At 35.8% G+C, this 17,944-nt stretch overlaps 1 protein-coding gene across 2 annotated transcripts in view; it reads right to left on the bottom strand.

The window, feature by feature from the left end:
• Positions 1-17,944, bottom strand: part of LOC129257717 (tropomodulin-1-like) — a 33,141-nt gene that overhangs the window by 13,989 nt on the left and 1,208 nt on the right. For both annotated transcript variants that reach the window (XR_010292965.1, XM_054896109.2), the window contains exons 2-7: positions 13,232-13,415; positions 10,522-10,681; positions 5,081-5,206; positions 4,421-4,534; positions 3,514-3,644; positions 666-773 (exon numbers count right to left, since the gene is read on the bottom strand). Coding sequence is in view for 1 of the 2 variants with exons in the window: in XM_054896109.2 (XP_054752084.2) it covers positions 666-773; positions 3,514-3,644; positions 4,421-4,534; positions 5,081-5,206; positions 10,522-10,681; positions 13,232-13,345 (753 nt within the window). In the remaining variant the exon portion in view is untranslated. The remainder of the gene's footprint in view (positions 1-665; positions 774-3,513; positions 3,645-4,420; positions 4,535-5,080; positions 5,207-10,521; positions 10,682-13,231; positions 13,416-17,944) is intronic.

Here is a 17,944-nt window from a genome sequence, read left to right as displayed (position 1 = left end):
ATTTCAAGAATTACAATAACATGTTCAATGAGGTACAGCATAAATATTGCATATATTCGATTGTTTCCTTCCTTTGGTTGTTGATTGTAACTTGGTTCATATATTTCCTCCATCCGTTTTGTTAATGGGACAAAACGCTCCCCTTGTATGTTAAAGAAGAGCTTTTTGCAGTGCTCCTCTACCGCTCTCCTTAAAAGTTCTAGGAGAGCTTTTTATTGCTCCCCTCATAATTATTAAACTGAGTCCCTGTAACTCATGTTCCGTTTTTTTTTTAAATCCCTAAACATTCATCGTTGTGACAAATTAGGAGAGTAGTAACAGTGATAGTGCTTTCTGAAACGTCGTTTTAATGAAAGTAAGCATGGACGCAACCGTGTTTTGGACTAATCACTTATGAAAACGCTGATTCTGGCCTGAAAAGTGGAAGCATAAACACGCCGTAAGGTTAAAATCCCTAATAAAAAAAAAACCAAAAATGGTTTTGCAACAGTTTTCTCTATTGATGAAGATATAAGAAACCTGTACTTCATATCCTCTTTCAAGCTCAAGCCAAATACATTACTTTTCAATGAAAATAATTGTTACTTTATTTTCCATAACAATGTATTAATTTCACCTAGTTGGAGCAGTCATTTAAAAAAAATATTTCTAACAGATCAACTTACTGCTGCTGCTTTATCTGCTAAACCAGTGCTAGCCATGCTGAGGGATTCAAGTACTGTGTTGTCTCCTGCTGCAGCAAATACTTCCTTGATAACATCCAGTTTGATTTCCTGTTGGTAGAGATAACATGATGGTAAGACTCTCTGTTTCTATGTACAATTAACATTCTGAGAAACATGGATATTTTTCATCATATGTGGTCATGCAGTACATGTAGATACAATCAAGGGAAATGGACATCATCCGTGATCATTCAGGATATGTGCCTTTATGGTTCTTGCATTGTAACAGCTAGGACCAAACTTTATTATATTTACGGAAGTAGTATGATCATTGCAATACTGTGAAAACACTGCTCTTTCGATAATAATTTTGATCAACTTCATATGTGTTCATAATACCATATTCTATTTGTGAAGAATATAATCCTATTGATTTTTGAAATCTTACAATGACTATGAGAAATATTTACTGAGCAATAACTTTAGAAATACATGTAATTCAAACAAGACTGTACCATCCCTCTGATAACACATTGCAATCCAGAACTGTAAAGGCACATTTTCAAAGCATCTCTGTATATCTGTTTTGTCCATCAACCTACATTCAAATACTACACAAGTTCATGTACAAGGTGGAGGGGGGAAAAGTAGACTACTTCATCAGGTGCCTGATTATGACAATAATCTGTGGGATAATATATAATCAAGTAGGAAGTCTGAGATTACAAACTGTATTGACTCTTTTCCAAGTACATGCACACACATGTCACACAATTACTTTTTACATGTTTGTACATACATGTACACATGTATGTTTATCTAGACTTTCAAAGTGAATTTGAAGAGATGAGTTTGTCAAAAATGTCAATATTGAATGTAACCTCCTGAATTGAGAGCCAACGGAGATCATGGATAAAATTATCACAAAATTATAGTGGGTGCATCAATGCACGGTGCATGAATTGCAAATACAAAAGTTCAAAGAATGTTTGTGTTTAATACCACAAACAGAAAACCATATCCAAATGTTTATGGCTGGGAGAAATTAATTACAATGACAGCTTTGAGTTAAAGGAATGTTCAAAAACATAAATATGAACTTCGATTAATTACAATGTCAAACAGTTTTAAAAGATAGAGTGAAATGGGAGTGGGTGGGGGAGAAAGAGAAAGAGGAGGGGGCATGGGTAAGACAGCGTGTGTGAATGACTAAAGCAAGTTTAAAATAAACAACCATTCCATGTACATGTAGTCTGTAACATTCCTTGTATTTTGCTCTACAGCTCATAAAGGCCATCTGTAACAATAATTGCTTTGATGGATACATGTATTAAAAAAGAAAACATTGTCATTATATACCCACACTAAAATAACCCTAACATCAACCCCAGCCATTGTGCACTTGGAAAGAGCATATCAGGTAAGGGCACATTTCAATATTTCATCCATCGTATAAACTGTAATTGGACAAACATGTACAGGTAAACCCTAAATGAACTCCATGAGCCAAAATGAACAAAATAAAGCCAAAATGACAACAATCCCCACACTGGTTGGTGATTATATGCCATTTGCACTCATCAAGGATACAAAAGAGATACAAGTAATCTGCAATCATTATTAAAACCTTGCTTAATTCAGACAGAGTGCATTCATTCAAGAGTATCAATCATACATGTATTGTTCTCTCAAGGACAATGGTTTACAATAAACACAAAAAGAAAGTTCTAAACATGGATCCTACTTCTAAGGAGGTTGATCTCCAAAGCATTATTAATACATTTAACTTTTCAGGGCATTCACTCCAGTGACAGAAAGAATTAACTTTCTGGGCCTCATAACTCCATGTACTATATTGTTTGTACAGCATTGATAAGAACCTTAAAAATGCAGTTCCGGTAGTACTTGTACATGAAGGACTACTAGTATATGTACATAAAAGCAAGAACAGTTTAAATAATTACAATGTAGACCATCACAACTCCATTGAATCATATGACCTTTGAACTCACATGCAGGCTAATGTGGGTCTATCATTTAATAAAAAAACAAAACAAAATACACTGTAAACATGAGCAGTTTTACAAATGGGTGTTTGGTAGACAAAAAAGGAGGACTGAATGTAAAATATTTCAAGTATTTGTCCTGTCTGGAAGGGTCCTGACAGAATTAATGAGAGTCGGTGGGAAGGTCATTCACATCAATTAAGTAAAGGGTTACCATTTAAACTCAACAGACACCTGAGCTCTTTTCTAATCTATCATTAATTTACATTAATTTATAATTCTGAAGAGCGATTGAAACTGTCTTTGTACAGAGAACTATAGTCAACCATGTAGGCTGTAATTCCACTGATAATATCCTTGCTATAAACAAGATCATAACCTCAACATCTTCCTGTTTACAAGCCAATACATTCATTCAATCAGACTGCAACCTTATCTTGAACTCAACCCACATTGTTCACTTATCCATTATCATTTTGTTTACCAGAGAAAAAGACATTCAAGTTTATTGTGACCCCATGAGTGAACTCAACAAAACTAGTTTATAGAAACAACTATTGTACATACATGTGCCATCTTTGTTTAATGCAGGTATGTCTTTTATAGATCTCCCAAAATCTGAGAAATTCCAATTACTACAAAACAATGCCTGTAGCAATAGTGCTCAGCGTAAATTTGCACTACTGAATTTCTATATTACAACAAATGACTGTATAATAGCAATTCAATGTGAAGATAACAATCCATGTATATAATTCAACAATACACGTGTATGCATGATTACATAAAGTTGCTCTAATACAAGTCTGTTTTTAGCACTGATTGAGATTATGAAATCTTACCTTGATGTTATTGAGATTGAGATTTTTGAGTTCTTTATCGTTTGCCTTCAGCTTCTTGATTGAGCCTTCAACATCTGTAGTGTTAGGGGGTTCCATTGTAAAATCTTTGGGAAGGCTAGCTTTCGTGACAGCTGATCATTTGAAAAAGGGAAGAAAGAAAAATAACTTCAAATATCTTCACATAAGAGATAACTGTAAATAATACAAGTAATTTCATATAATTTGCTTAGTCCGACGGTCCCAGACCAGTAAAAATTGTCGTCGGGCCAGTAACTTTTCAGAAATAGCCAAATTTAATGGTCTGACATGACCAATGAAAAATATATCCGACTGATATAAATGATATTTTCTCCTCTTTAGTAAATAATAAAAATGGCTTTGGCATCTTAAAATAATAAGAAATGGCTTCCCAAAATTGAGAAATGGTTCTCATGAATTCTGTTGTGTGTTTTTTTTTTTTTTTTTTTTTTTTTTTTGGGGGGGGGGGGCAATAAAAGACAGCAAAATAAACAAGTCTTTATTATGTTTTCCTTTATTTTGGGGTACCAGTAAATTTTAGGTTCGGACCAGTAAAAAATGGAAAAACTGGGTATCTTCTGGTCCGACATGAACACGTTAGACCAGTAGAAAAAAGGGTTAATGTGGAGTCCTGCAATAGTGACAGGAATTGTAGAAGGGCCAATTTTCTGGTGTTGGAAGGATAGTAAATGAAAAACAAGAAGACAGAACTTCCAACTGACATTTCACTCCAGGACACATTCATGTTAAAACATTAAGTATAATAACACTCAGATCATCTTCTTCTCAGAGTCTTATTCTAATGATTAGGATTTTTTTGTGGGGGGGGAGGGGGGGGGTGGTGTCTGTATTCACAATGCATATTATAACTTGATAATGATTTACTTACCTGAAAATTTCATTCTTTCCCCATCAAGTCCTACAATTTTGTCATCGCCTAATACACTTCGTTGAGATGCTGCATATTGTTCTTGATCAAGCATACTGTGTAACCCCAGAATACCTGAAATTACCAAAACATAACAAATAAAAGCTTGTTCAGATATGATGTGACAGAGCTCAGCAATATTTCTGCATCTGGTTTCAATATCAAAGAACATCAAACTTTCAAGACATTTGAGTTTCTTTTTGAAATTCAGATCCCACCCTCGAGATACGTTTTAATAGCCTTTCCTCACATTTCAAATACATGTATACAGGTGTACTAATTGTGCCCTTATTGTAATGCTACTCCTTTGCATAATCCTGAGAGATTGGTCAACCCCAGTATAGTCAAGGTCAACACCATCAATTATTCAAGTTAAAAGACTTCAATTTTACTGGGAACTGACTTGTAGATCTACTGATATTCTTCTTTCCCCTTGGAATTCATCTTTCAGCCGAATATTTCTTTAATTTTTCAATTCTCACTTGTAAATTTGGGTGTGGCCTGTACTAGTTTGTGTGTCTTCGGGGGAAGAAAAAAATGGTCGATCTACAAGCCCCTAAAGATCATGAATGCTGATGGTGCACAAATTATTTTTTTTTCATATATGAAAGATGTTCTTACCTGCTAATTCCACAAGGTCTTCTTCTGTAGCACCCTCTAATTCATTCTCCCATTCTTCTTGTTTTCTGTTCCCATTGGTCTTTTCTTCATCTTTCTTTTTATCCTCCTTCTTCTCATACACTTTACCTTTAAATCAACAAGAGATATTAAAAGTTCAGTTTATGCTGTACAACTTTTACCAAAGAAACACTTGCACATCTGGGCCCCGTCTTACAAAGAGTTGTGATTGATCCGATCAATCGCAACTATGGAAAGCCAGCAACGTCAACATATAAATTGCATGTTTGTTCAAAAAAAATTCTAGATATAAATGTGTATTCATAAATTCATTGATTTCTTGACAATTTGGTGTGTTCCCTTAGTTTACAAAAGACATTATGCAAATTTTCGGTAGAAAAAATTATGTCACTGATGGATTTCCATAGAGTTACGATTGATTGGATCAATCGTAACTCTTAGTAAGATGGAGCCCTGGACTTTTTGGATACATATTGTGGTCAGGTCTTATGGTTCAGAAGTTACATCTTTCTGTGTGTTCAAATCAAAGCTATAGTGTGTTTTCCTTCAGCAAGAAATCTATCCACATCATGCTGCAATCAACCCAGGTTTTATGAATGGATTCTGGTAGAATTAATTTCATGAAATTGAATGTCACCTCAAGCAAAAGTGGGGATAATAACAGTTTAGTCACTGACACTACATATGTACATTGTATCCTCTGGTAAAAGTGCTATATAATTTTAAATCCATCTTTTATCATTGATTAGCACAAACTTTAATACATGTCTGTAAATTGTTTTCAAAATAGTTCCTCAAATTAAAAACAATGACATTCTCTCTTTTTTTTTACTATGATGAAATGTCTAAATAAAGACATCCATACACTTTTCCTATCATGGATCAAATTTGAGAAAATTGAATGAATTTATTACAAGTTTTTTTTTTTTTTAACATAGCATGTAGAATACAGAATAATCACAAAATTTCTAATATATATTCACCCTTTTGTGCTGAATTTACCACAATAACAACACACATCCAAAACAACCTGAGTAAAACACCTCACAGCACTTTCAAAACTGAACCCCCTCTGAACTCAGCAACAAGATTGTAGAACTGTTATGAAATGGCTATTAATCATAGAGAACCTGACTTACATGTACATGTAGAATGACAATTTTTGAATAAAGAGACAAACTAAAAAAAAAAAGTAGAAAAGTATTATGAATACCCCCAAATGTGGAAAACTAAATGTCAGTAAAATGTTTATTTATGGCAAGTTCCCCCAAGTCTGCGCAGTCCCCCTTGTCTGCGCACACGCGTATCTGCGCGATTCTAGTAAAAGAAGATACGCAACGAACACAAACTTCGCACATGCAATACATTGACAGATATTCATTAAAAATCTGACCCAAAATGGTAGGGCATTCCATGTGACGGTCTCAAAATGCAGCTTTTCTCATCAAAATCCCTGAATCGTGAGCAAAGTGAATGGGTGCGCAGACATGGGGAACCATTTTTTTTACAATCTGAAAATGAGTGCCCAAGGTTTTTTCCAAGAAAATCCGATATTTCTTTCAAATTTCAATGAGATATTTGGTATACCTACTCATAAAGGAACATTATTATCTGAAAGATTTTGTGAAATGAAAAGAAATTCATGTTAAATCTTAAAGTAGAAATATATTGAAAATCATAAAAATGAAGAATTATATACCAAATTAAAGGGGAAAATAAGAACACGATGGTGTACATCATTTATCATGGAGACCGATGAAACTCACTTAATTGATAGTTTAAAGTTTTCTCTCTGAATGCTTCAAACACGCACAATTACGTCCGCGAAATTGGTTTTTTTAATGACGTGTATGAGTGTACGAGAGACGTGATTGGCTCTCCCACGTCAAGCTCCACTTGCATGCAAAACCTGTTGCGAGGGTACGTTTTCTCCACACTGTCACTGAATACTTCGATCACAAAATGAAAGAAAACCCAGAAGTTTATCTATATTTTGGATTTTCAAATTGATGATTTTTAAGATGATCATGATGATGAAGTTTCTAGCTCTAGTGACGTGGATCGTGGTAAATTAGGGGAATTACGCCTATATGATGATGAGTTGAATTGTCCGACTCATCATCATATAGGCGTAATTCCGCTAATTTACCACGATCCACGTCACTAGAGCTAGAAACTTCATCATCATGATCATCTTCAAAATCATCAATTTGAAAATCCAAAATATAGATAAACTTCTGGGTTTTCTTTCATTTTGTGATCGAAGTATTCAGTGACAGTGTGGAGAAAACGTACCCTCGCAACAGGTTTTGCATGCAAGTGGAGCTTGACGTGGGAGAGCCAATCACATCTCTCGTACACTCATACACGTCATCAAATTCGAGTCAATTCAGAGACCGATGGGAGGCGTATTTCGGAGAGGCATTTTAGCGCTTTTTAATAGGGGATTTCCACCTTATGTATTACTTTCGTTATTTTTGAATGACCAAGTGATAATCCAGATCTACATCATTACCTTTCCACTGATATATAATAGGGCCATATTCATAATCAATATATTTCTCCTTTCACTCAAATCGTTAAGTGCGCAGAGTTGGGGACCTCCATCATACAATTACACTGTCTTGCCAAGAGATGACTACATAATTCATGTGTACATTCTCCTGAGGACGACAACGCACTTATCAAAATGTCGAGATTGGGTGGTCCTTTTCAGGACCAACACTTGCCCAAGAAACCTACTACACTGTGTACATCTAGTTATGTGCACATTGAACATGTACATGTATGTAGGCCTATGTACACAGATGGATAAGGATTTATTTCATTCCAGAGAACCTTGACATTATACAGATAATGAAAAATTCAGGGACTAATCATACATGTATCATAACAATAAAATGACTATTGAGGTGTACATAAATTAGTACCTGATGTACAATGACAGTCTCATTGATAACTGAATTGCAGTAGTACATATACATGTACCATTAATTCTATAGTTTATCAATTACTGTACATAACCAGGTGCTATTTTATCTTATAATCCAGATTGCCATTTTGTAAACACTGACATTCTCCATGCATCCATTCTGACATGATGACGTGAGCACAGACTACTGTACAGGTATGCAGTCATGACAATCATTCTCTGGCATGTATCTACACAAACACAAGAACCAGCATGAGTCAGATACATCTACCAGGGCAATGCATCTTCACAATAGGAATGATGTTGACCAGTAGATCTTGTGCAGTGTACTAGTACAGTTGTATGACACTCACAATTGATGACATTTGTCAAGTACATGTATGCAAATAAACATCACTAGTATTAACGGACTTGAGGGCTTGAAAGGCACAAAAACCTGGATATGATGTGGATCACTGTACATACATGTAGGTGTTTGTATTTTTCACAGATCACTTGTCAGTAACCTCTGAAATAATATGAGCTAAATTGTATCGATGTGGCCACTTGGCCCAGCAATGTCCATGCTACATGTATCTAATGACCTTTTACAACAGAATAAAATTTCACTTCCCAACTTTGAGTAGCATTTCTGGTTGTTAGAGAAAAGCTTTCAACCATTTTTTCTACATACTTGCACCTACATGTATGTTAAAGGTCAAGGCCACCACAGAAAAATGTTGATTTGAATCAATAGCGAAAAATCAGACAAGCACAATGCTGAAAATTTCATCAAAATCGGATGTAAAATAAGAAAGTTATGACATTTCAAAGTTTCGCTTATTTTTAACAAAATAGTTATATGAACGAGCCAGTTACATCCAAATGAGAGAGTCAATGATGTCACTCACTCACTATTTCTTTTGTTTTTTATTGTTTGAATTATACAATATTTCAATTTTTATGAATTTGACGATTAGGACCTCCTTGCCTGAAGCACAAAATGTTAAAATAATGGAATTCCACGTGTGCAGGGAGGAATGAAACGTCATTTCACATGACAATGACGAGAAAATAAAAATATTTCATATTTCATATAATAAAATACAAAAGAAATAGTGAGTGAGTGATGTCATCAGTTCCTCAATTGCAAACTGACCGAGATGTGCATATAACTGTTTTGTGAAATGAAGCGAAACTTTAAAATGCCATAACTTTCTTAATTTACATCCGATTTTGATGAAATTTTTAGTGTTATGCTTGTTGAATTTTTTCTCTTTTTATTCAAATCAACTTTTTGTTGGGGTGGACTTGTCCTTTAAATACTGCTACACAAAGAAAATTTTGTGTACATAGCAGTAACAACAAAAAGTGGAACAAATAGCAATGCTAATATTGTGTGCAAAAAATAATACATAAATAAATTTAAAAATCTCAACCAGACTGTTGTTCTGTAAAGGCTTCATTATGTACATACATTGTAAAGCGTACCCAAAATTGATAGGTTTGGCCAGTGACAATATGTACATGTAGGGCTATGTGTACACTGTGCATGAACATATACCGGTATTCATTTGAAGAAAAAAAAACCTGGTATTTCTCAGCTGTTTCCTTGCCCTTGACCTTCTGAACATAACTTTATACATTAATTTTACCAATTCAGTAGGCCCATACAAGAAGCCTGCAATACTATCTTTTCTAATAGCTCATTTCATTATTGCCCTTGGAACATTACACATTATGGAATATCAACTTACAGTAAACTCAATTATAAAGTGCTTTCATGCTTTCACAGGTAAATGTAATTGAAAATTTCCAGCACAGTATAAATGGGCCCTCTGCCTCAGCCCCTCAATACTTTAGATGATCACATATACATGTATGTACAGCAATGAAAACCAAGTACCCGGTATGCACATACATGTACAGTACATGTACACATGCATGTACAATATAAGTGATCAAATTCAAGTTCATAATATGAACATGTGCGTACACAGGTATAAATAAAATGTAGCTTAGGTAGGCACCTAAGCTTGGTCAGTCAAATTAGTTGACATCTTATATGTCAAAGAGCTAAGGTATTCTTAATCTTTAATGACCTCATAGCTACATGTACTTGGCAGTCTGGCACTGCATCAAATTTATAAATATCTTCCACGAAGCATCCCTATGATCAACAAAAGGGTCAGCTTTAATACATCTCTAATCAAATACAATTACTAATCATTTCCAAGACATGATGTACATGTATACATGGAAATGACATTACATTACATTGTACAATCACTCTCAACTCTCAAAACAAATCACTGTTCAAAAAGAAAATCAGATAATTTGGTTGACAAGTTGAAATGACGATTCAATTGTAGTATAAAATGGGGGGTTGCATTCCCACGTACTATATAGGTCTAACTAATAAAAACAAAAGGGAAAAAATATATTTAAAAAGAGTAAACAATTTTTAAACATGTAATTCAACATGAAACACAATAATAGAACAACAACCTACCTCTTTTCTGGCCTGGATTGTAGGGTACTTTCTCGTCCCAATCCTTTTCTTCCTTTGCTTTCTTTTCCAGAAAATCAAGAAGTTTTTGTCTACTAAAGTCTCCTGTGGGAGCTTTCTTAGTTTGAGGTCGCTGACGCTCTGATGCTGGTAGCATATTATTCTAAACATCAAAGAAAATACATAACGCATTAGTTTTCATACTATAATCGAAATATCAACATTGGGTAATTCCAGGCTTGGGTAATTCACAGAGCATTAAAGGTAAAAGCTAGAGTGTTTGGCTCTACAAGATGTTTCCGGTCAATTGCCATCCCATGCTATTACCATGGCAATGCACTATCCAAACACTTTTAAAAAGTGTCTCGCACATCTTCACTCCATAACCATTATGTGTGCTAGTCCATTTCAACTTTAATTCTGGGATTTCTGGGTCCTAGCAGTTTATAAAATGTATTTCAGACAAGAAATATGCCTTGAAATGGTATGAACTCACTTCTCTGGTATGTAAAACTATATTCCTTTTTTTACATAGAAGGTATAGGCCTACATGTCCCACATGTTGACTTCAGTAAGTACATGTAGACTATGTTCCTGAAACTGATGAGTCAAGAAATAAATTAGGGAGGCGCGATAGCTCAGTCGGTAGAGCGGGGATTCGTATTTCGGTGGCCCGGGTTCGATTCCCACTTGGTGCGCTAGTGCCCTTTGGTATCTATAGGCATTAATCCTCAGTACCAGGTCCTTCGGAGAGGACCTTAAGCCGTCGGTCCTCTGGTTGCTTGCTTACAAGCATTAATGCTTTCTTAGCAATCAGGTAAAAAATCACCACCAATTTCACCATATTGCTAAAAAGGAATATGGAATTTCAGCACCTTTCGGGAAATGCCCCCTCTCCCCCCCCCCCCCCAGTCAACCCTCTCACTGCTCGTTTGTAGTAAGTGTTTGATAGATGTTTTTCAAATAAATTCAATGAATCAGATCTACAATGTGTAATCATCTTCTTTAATTTGTCTCCTTTCACACAAGCTAACTTGTTCCAAGAGTTTATTCAACAACCAACTCCATTCTCTTAATCTATTATCGATATTTCAAAGCTGAAAACAAGTGGTATGCATCATTACTTGACAATGTTTGACATATTTGAGACAATACTGACAATATGTGTCTGCCATATCATAGTTTTCACAATCACAGCAGGTGATGAATGTATACCCAGATATGCAATATCGTTTTGCTGATATATTTATTTAAACTTTTTTTCACTGGACTATTACAATGTAGATATTACTTTGTCAAAATTATAAGTTGAACTGAACATTTGAAATTGAACTAACTGACCTGTAAAAAAAGGTTAAATTGTAAAGAGAGGAGTGAAGGGGTCAAAGGATAATGATACAAACAATGCACCTAAAACAGCATTGGTCAAATTCTGCATCATTCCTCCAAAATAACTGATGTGACCTTTGAAAACCATCAATTTGCCTTTAATATACATATCAAACAAAATTTAGTTTGTTGTCGACCAATTTACCCAATTATAAATGTTCAGATAAAATGCAAAATAATATTTATCATAATTTATTTTAGTACAGATAGCCCATGGGAGGATGCAAATAAAACTGTCAGAATGACTACATATAGGTGTACATTGTATTCAATTCCACGAACAGACACGCAATAATAAACAAAGGCATGACCATGCATTAAGACAGACTCGGATTGTTCATATAATGGATCTACCAATTGCAGGAATAGCACTATTTCTGAGGGGAGAACCCAGAAGAAATGAGTTACCTTGATCTCGGGAGGGGCAGGGGGGTCACTTTAAGTATGACTTGCTTAAACAGCAACCCAGTCTCACACATTATTCAATCCATGTAATATGATTGATGGATTTGTGATAAAAGGACATGATCTGATCAATGCGGTAATGCGAGAAATATATATCACAAGCACGGAAATTTAAATCACAATTCTTTTACATTTTCAAACATATGCCTGTATGACATGTCTCCCTTGTAACAAATAAGTTGCAGCAATGATTATCTTACGTATCAGTTGTCAATTTCTTTCATTCTTGGACAAAATTTGAATAAATATAATTTCGAAAGAATAAGTGAGGATATGCCACTATCAGCTGGCTCATTGCATATTCATGAAGACATGCATAGTCCTGCATGAGACATAAAAAACATCTTTTGTCTGAGTTTAATAAAAATGTTGTACTGTGTTTGTCTCATTGCACTGTTCAAATCATATTACTTTCAGCCTGGAGTACCCCTTTAAAGCTTTTAATGAGAAATTGTTCCACATAAAAAACCTTTTAAATATAAAACAGAAAACAAAACATTATCGAGCCAAATAAAATAATAACATAGGGTATTATAGTGCACATTCACCTAGTTTACAGACCTGTGCTCAAGGCACTCCTGGCTAAAGATTCTGGAGCTAACAGCTTTTTAAGGAATTTCTATCTGCTGGTATCCATTTATTTACCTGGGTTGATCGCCGGATCATATGAAATGGAAAATGATGAATTGAAATACAAGAAAAGTGACATTATCACTTTTGGTGCTACATTCTTTATATCAAAGCACATTTTTCTCTAGCATAATGACATCATTGACATGATAGCAAGACTCTTTCTGTTTACAATCATTTGAACAGGATTGCATACAAACTTATTTTTAAAAATTTAGCTGATACTTACATCTGGGTCTAATTCATATGCAAGCTCCTCCAGCTGTTCTTCTGTGAGATTCTTAAGAATCTCATCTTCATCAATGTCTGCATATTTGTTGTAATCGTTCTTTAAATCTGCCATCTTCGCAATTTTCTGTTATAATTCCTTGCAAATGTATCTTTTGTGCTCAGCTCCTTCGTAGGTGGAAAGACTTTGAAAGACAAGAAAGAGAGAGAAAAAAGGAGCTCTTACTCATCAGTTGCGTAATGTAATCTAATTAACTTCTCTCTCAAACGAGAGAAACAATGGACTAATTCACAGGTACAAGTAGAACACAGCAGTGAGCACATACATGTACATGCATGCTGTTCTTTCATCATGTGTATCAGCATAGTCACTATGAACACAACAAGATTAAACTTGACACCAGCATTTTCCACTCACACTTACAACTGACATGCTGGAGCCAATAAGTTTGCTCTCTGAAAAGACGTTACACGTAGTAAAGTAGTCTTATGTAGCATTATCATCGCAAAGCCCCTTGTCTGCTCACACGTTCCTGCGCAATTCTAATAAAAGGAGAATGTAGTGACCACTAACTCCACATCTGCCACAAATAGGCAGATATGTATTAGAAAATAAAGTATGGTGGGAAATATTGAATTTAAGCATTTTCATGCGTTTTATGTAAACGGCCAAAAATGCAGCCTTTCTCATCAAAATCCCTGAATCATGTGAAAAGTGAATGGGTGCGCAAACATTGGGCACCATTTCTTTGTTCAATCAGAAAATGACTTGTCGAGGTCTTTTCCAAGAAAATCATCACATCAACTCTCATTTTTTTATAATGAGGATTACTGGCACTCGGTCATAAGAATGTCAAGAACATCATAAACATAATTTTTTTTTGGAATTTAAAAGAAACTTATGTTCAATCTAGTTACCGTATATCAGTTGGTTGTAATACTGATTACTTTTCGTAAATTCATTCATATCAATCGTAATATTTTCTTAAAATTCATCAAACTTCCTCCATGAATACACAAACACTGCCTAAACATAAAGATGTAAATTTTTGCAGAGGTCAGTTTTATTTTTTGACGATATCAGCTTCCAATTTCAACCCTCTACCAATGTGAAATATTTTGGTCATTTGAAAATGGTATTGTGTTACAGAACGTTTTACTGTTGTGGGAAAGGTTGCAAAATTCACAAAATCACTGATCAGCTATTTTGACCACATTTTGTTGTTTTGAGAAAATAAAGATTTTGAAAATTTTGTTTTGTCCCTTTTTCATAACCTTTTCTATTCAAACTCTCTTTGTAATGCATGTTGAAAAGTTAAGCATATATTGTTATCATTTTCTGATATGTAAATGCGCATGTTTGTAATTAATACAAGGCCTGTCGCTGGTCGGTAGACTAATACTAATTCACTGTAATTTTTTTAATTCGCAAACATGCAATCATATATGAAGGGGGGGGGGGCATGTCTATGCACCTAAAAATAAACATGTACAGTATGTAGTATTTTTATTCCACAAAAAATTCACTTGATAATATTCTTTATAGGCCTACATGTAAAATACATGTAAGTGTGCTAAAAATCTCATGAAAATTTGAAAGAAATATATCATTTACTCGTAAAACATCTTGGCTGGTTATTTTCAGATTGAACAAAGAAATGGTACCCTATGTCTGTGCACTCATTAACTTTACGCACCATTCAGTCTTTAAGTTTCAGAGTAATCTAATAAAATAGGCTGCATTTTGGCCATCACATGAAATGCCTGAAAAAAGTGAAATGAAACATTTTTCAATTTTTTGTCAGATTTTTAAATGAATATCTGTTGATGTATTGCACGAGTAAAGCTTGTGGTTGTTGCGTATCTTCTCTTACTAGAATTGCGCAGATACACGTGTGCGCAGATAAGGGGGACTGCACAGACTGTCAAGTTTGGGGACCTACCATGATCATGTGACATTTGTCATGTTTTTTACATTGATTGGATTTAGATCTAGACTTTCGAAATATGTATTTCGGATCATTTCGTACTTTGAAATGATAAGTGACCTTGGCTTTTGAGTGATATTCAAGACCTTTCGTTTTTTGCGACAAGCCATGTGGACGTACGAGATTATGGAATTTTGGGAGCTCTGCGCATGCGCGAAGTAATCTGTGATCTCGTTCACTGCCAAAATCTGTGACTTGTATTTTTGATGTTCGATGTCATAGTGCTCAAATGAGCGCTAGTTCATACATGTACATGATGACGTCATCAAAGCTGAGGAAAAATGAATGAAGCTGCATCAACATTAGAGTTTCAGTGATTCAGCAGGGCTGGTAAACGGCAAGTTACTGCTTGTTACCTGCTTTTCCATTACATTTCGTGTGTCATGTTTTCAGCTACTACATATCCAGTAGGTAATTGATGTTCTATTTCCAAATAATTGTATTTTTTCGGCTTTTGCGCCACGTTTGCACACCTTCAGCTTGAGACAGCACTCAGCGGGCATGGCACGACTTCGAGTTCCGCTTTTCATGCACATCTCCTCAAAATACACATTTTTCAGTGCATTATCATAAAACTGTTAAAGTTGAGCGATCCATTCTCTTGATATCACTTTAAATTTTTGTCTACACTGTGGGATTCATATTGGTATATGTTCTCACATACGTAAAAACGTTTTTAAGCATTCGAAGAGCAAGAGTGCAATTGCTGCACCCTCAAATCACCCCACTGGTTCGTGGCGTGATATTACGCCTGATCCTCTGGCCGAGCATCGGCTCACGGCCTGCTCGCTATCACGCTGGTTTATGCTGTGGTCTGGTGTGGCAGGGAGTCCAAAGCATTGCGTGTGTCCATACTTCGCTGCCAGTCACTATCTAAAAATATAGCCAAAATCCTTAAAATCTGACATCATCAACGTGAAAAGCGACCCAAAATTTAACCTTTGGCATAGGTTTCTTTAGGATGAGTTCAGTATTCATGAAAATATTGACAAAAGATCGGCAAATTTGTCATTGTTAGTGCCCATTCCAAAGAAATCTGTATATTCTCAACAAGCATCACGATATCATTTTGCAAGCAGATGTCATCAAAATGTGAGTCCAATGTGGTATACTGAATTATTCTATAACATTTTGTTGTCAATCTGATATAAATTTTTCACCTTTTGAGCTCGAGTTTTTGTTTAAATCTGCACAAAAACTTTGGTCCCCAAATTTAGGTCACACTTTCTCAGAACGGTTTTCCCGCACAGCGCACATTCGTCGATCAGAATAGAATTTTGAGATCGCAATACTGGCGAAACCCCTTGTCAACCTACTTCACAGTTTCGTGAATAATTTTAAAGTTTACGATCTTGCCGTCAATGTGTAAACTATTTCTTGAATTGGTTTTGTATAAATTGTGAATATTTTGTGAACAAATTTAAGCCTGATGAATATTTTTGAAAAGTTTGGATACCCCATCATATCATATGAGTACGTTCACTGAAATTGAAACTGTTTTCATCAATGTACAAATGTGATACTGAAAGAGAGGTGTCACCACTTCCGGTCAACTTTTGCTACGACGTTGCAGTCGCAGAGAATCAAAAGCTCGGTATGGAGAGAACAAAACAACGATCAAAGTGTGAGGCAATCTGATCTTATTATGCTACATTGCTGACTGCTGTGTTTGCTAAAAAAGTTGTACAAGCTCAGTTCGATTATAAAAATCTCACACCTTGCTCATTTGCTCTCCCTTTGGCTTTGGCCTAAAAAATAAAATCAGGAAAGAGTTCCATATGCACCCCCCACAAAAATAACAAAAGATTGTTGAGACTTCCGGTTTGTTCACTTAAGATTTTTCAATCATTTTTCTACTGTTGCGTACCCCGGGGGGGGGGGGGGGGGCACTCAGTATATAATGCATAGTGGGCATGTGCCGCGGAGGGGACCCCCATTTTTACACTAAAATTTCCGTTCCAAGGCATAGCATTTTTGTCTTATTGAGAAAAAGAACAAAGAAAGCCGCTCCAAAGCATAGCATTTTCTTCTTATCGAGAAAAAAGATATCCGCTCTAAAGCTTCGCATATTTTCCGCAACGCCGTTCCGGTCGCATTGATCTGCTACGTTGAGCCGCAATTTTGGTGAAAAACGGCCGCAGAGCATTGTCCGACCATCGCCTCTGCGCTAGCGCACCCGGCGCCGGGCTAGCTGCATGCACGTATGCCCGTTCCATTGGGATGCACACGCAGGCGACCCGTTCCAACTTCCAAGGACCCCCGTTTTCACAAACATTTGTAGTTCCGAAGCCCGTTCCGAGGACCCTCCTTTTACAATAAGCCTGCTCCAAGGCCCCCTTTTTTGTGTCTCGCCCGCGGCACATATCTACTACTTTTTTGGTCGAGTACCCCCCCTGGGTGCTTACCTTAGTTGAGACTCGAACTCGCCTCGTTTTATCTCCAGTCAAGACCTCTTCCCGGCCCGCTATGCTAGCGAGAAGCGCTGATACCGGAAGGGGTTAATGATTATCAGCCGATATTTTGACTACCGTAGTCTTGACTCACAGACCCTGTACTGACTAAATAAACCAATGTCTATGGACAATTACACGAACTAGATCCTGCTCAAAATTTGACGGAATAAAGCCATATTTTGGTATGTATTTTCACTCCCCCAGGCATCATATACGGTATGTTCTATCTACATTAATTATGATTAGGGCTAGATTATTCTGAACCTTCTCCAT

This window comes from Lytechinus pictus, chromosome 3 (genome assembly GCF_037042905.1).
Source record: "Lytechinus pictus isolate F3 Inbred chromosome 3, Lp3.0, whole genome shotgun sequence".
NCBI classification, from domain to species: Eukaryota; Metazoa; Echinodermata; class Echinoidea; order Temnopleuroida; family Toxopneustidae; genus Lytechinus; species Lytechinus pictus.
Note: the sequence above shows the minus strand (reverse complement) of the source record. Positions and strands in the feature narration are given on the sequence as shown.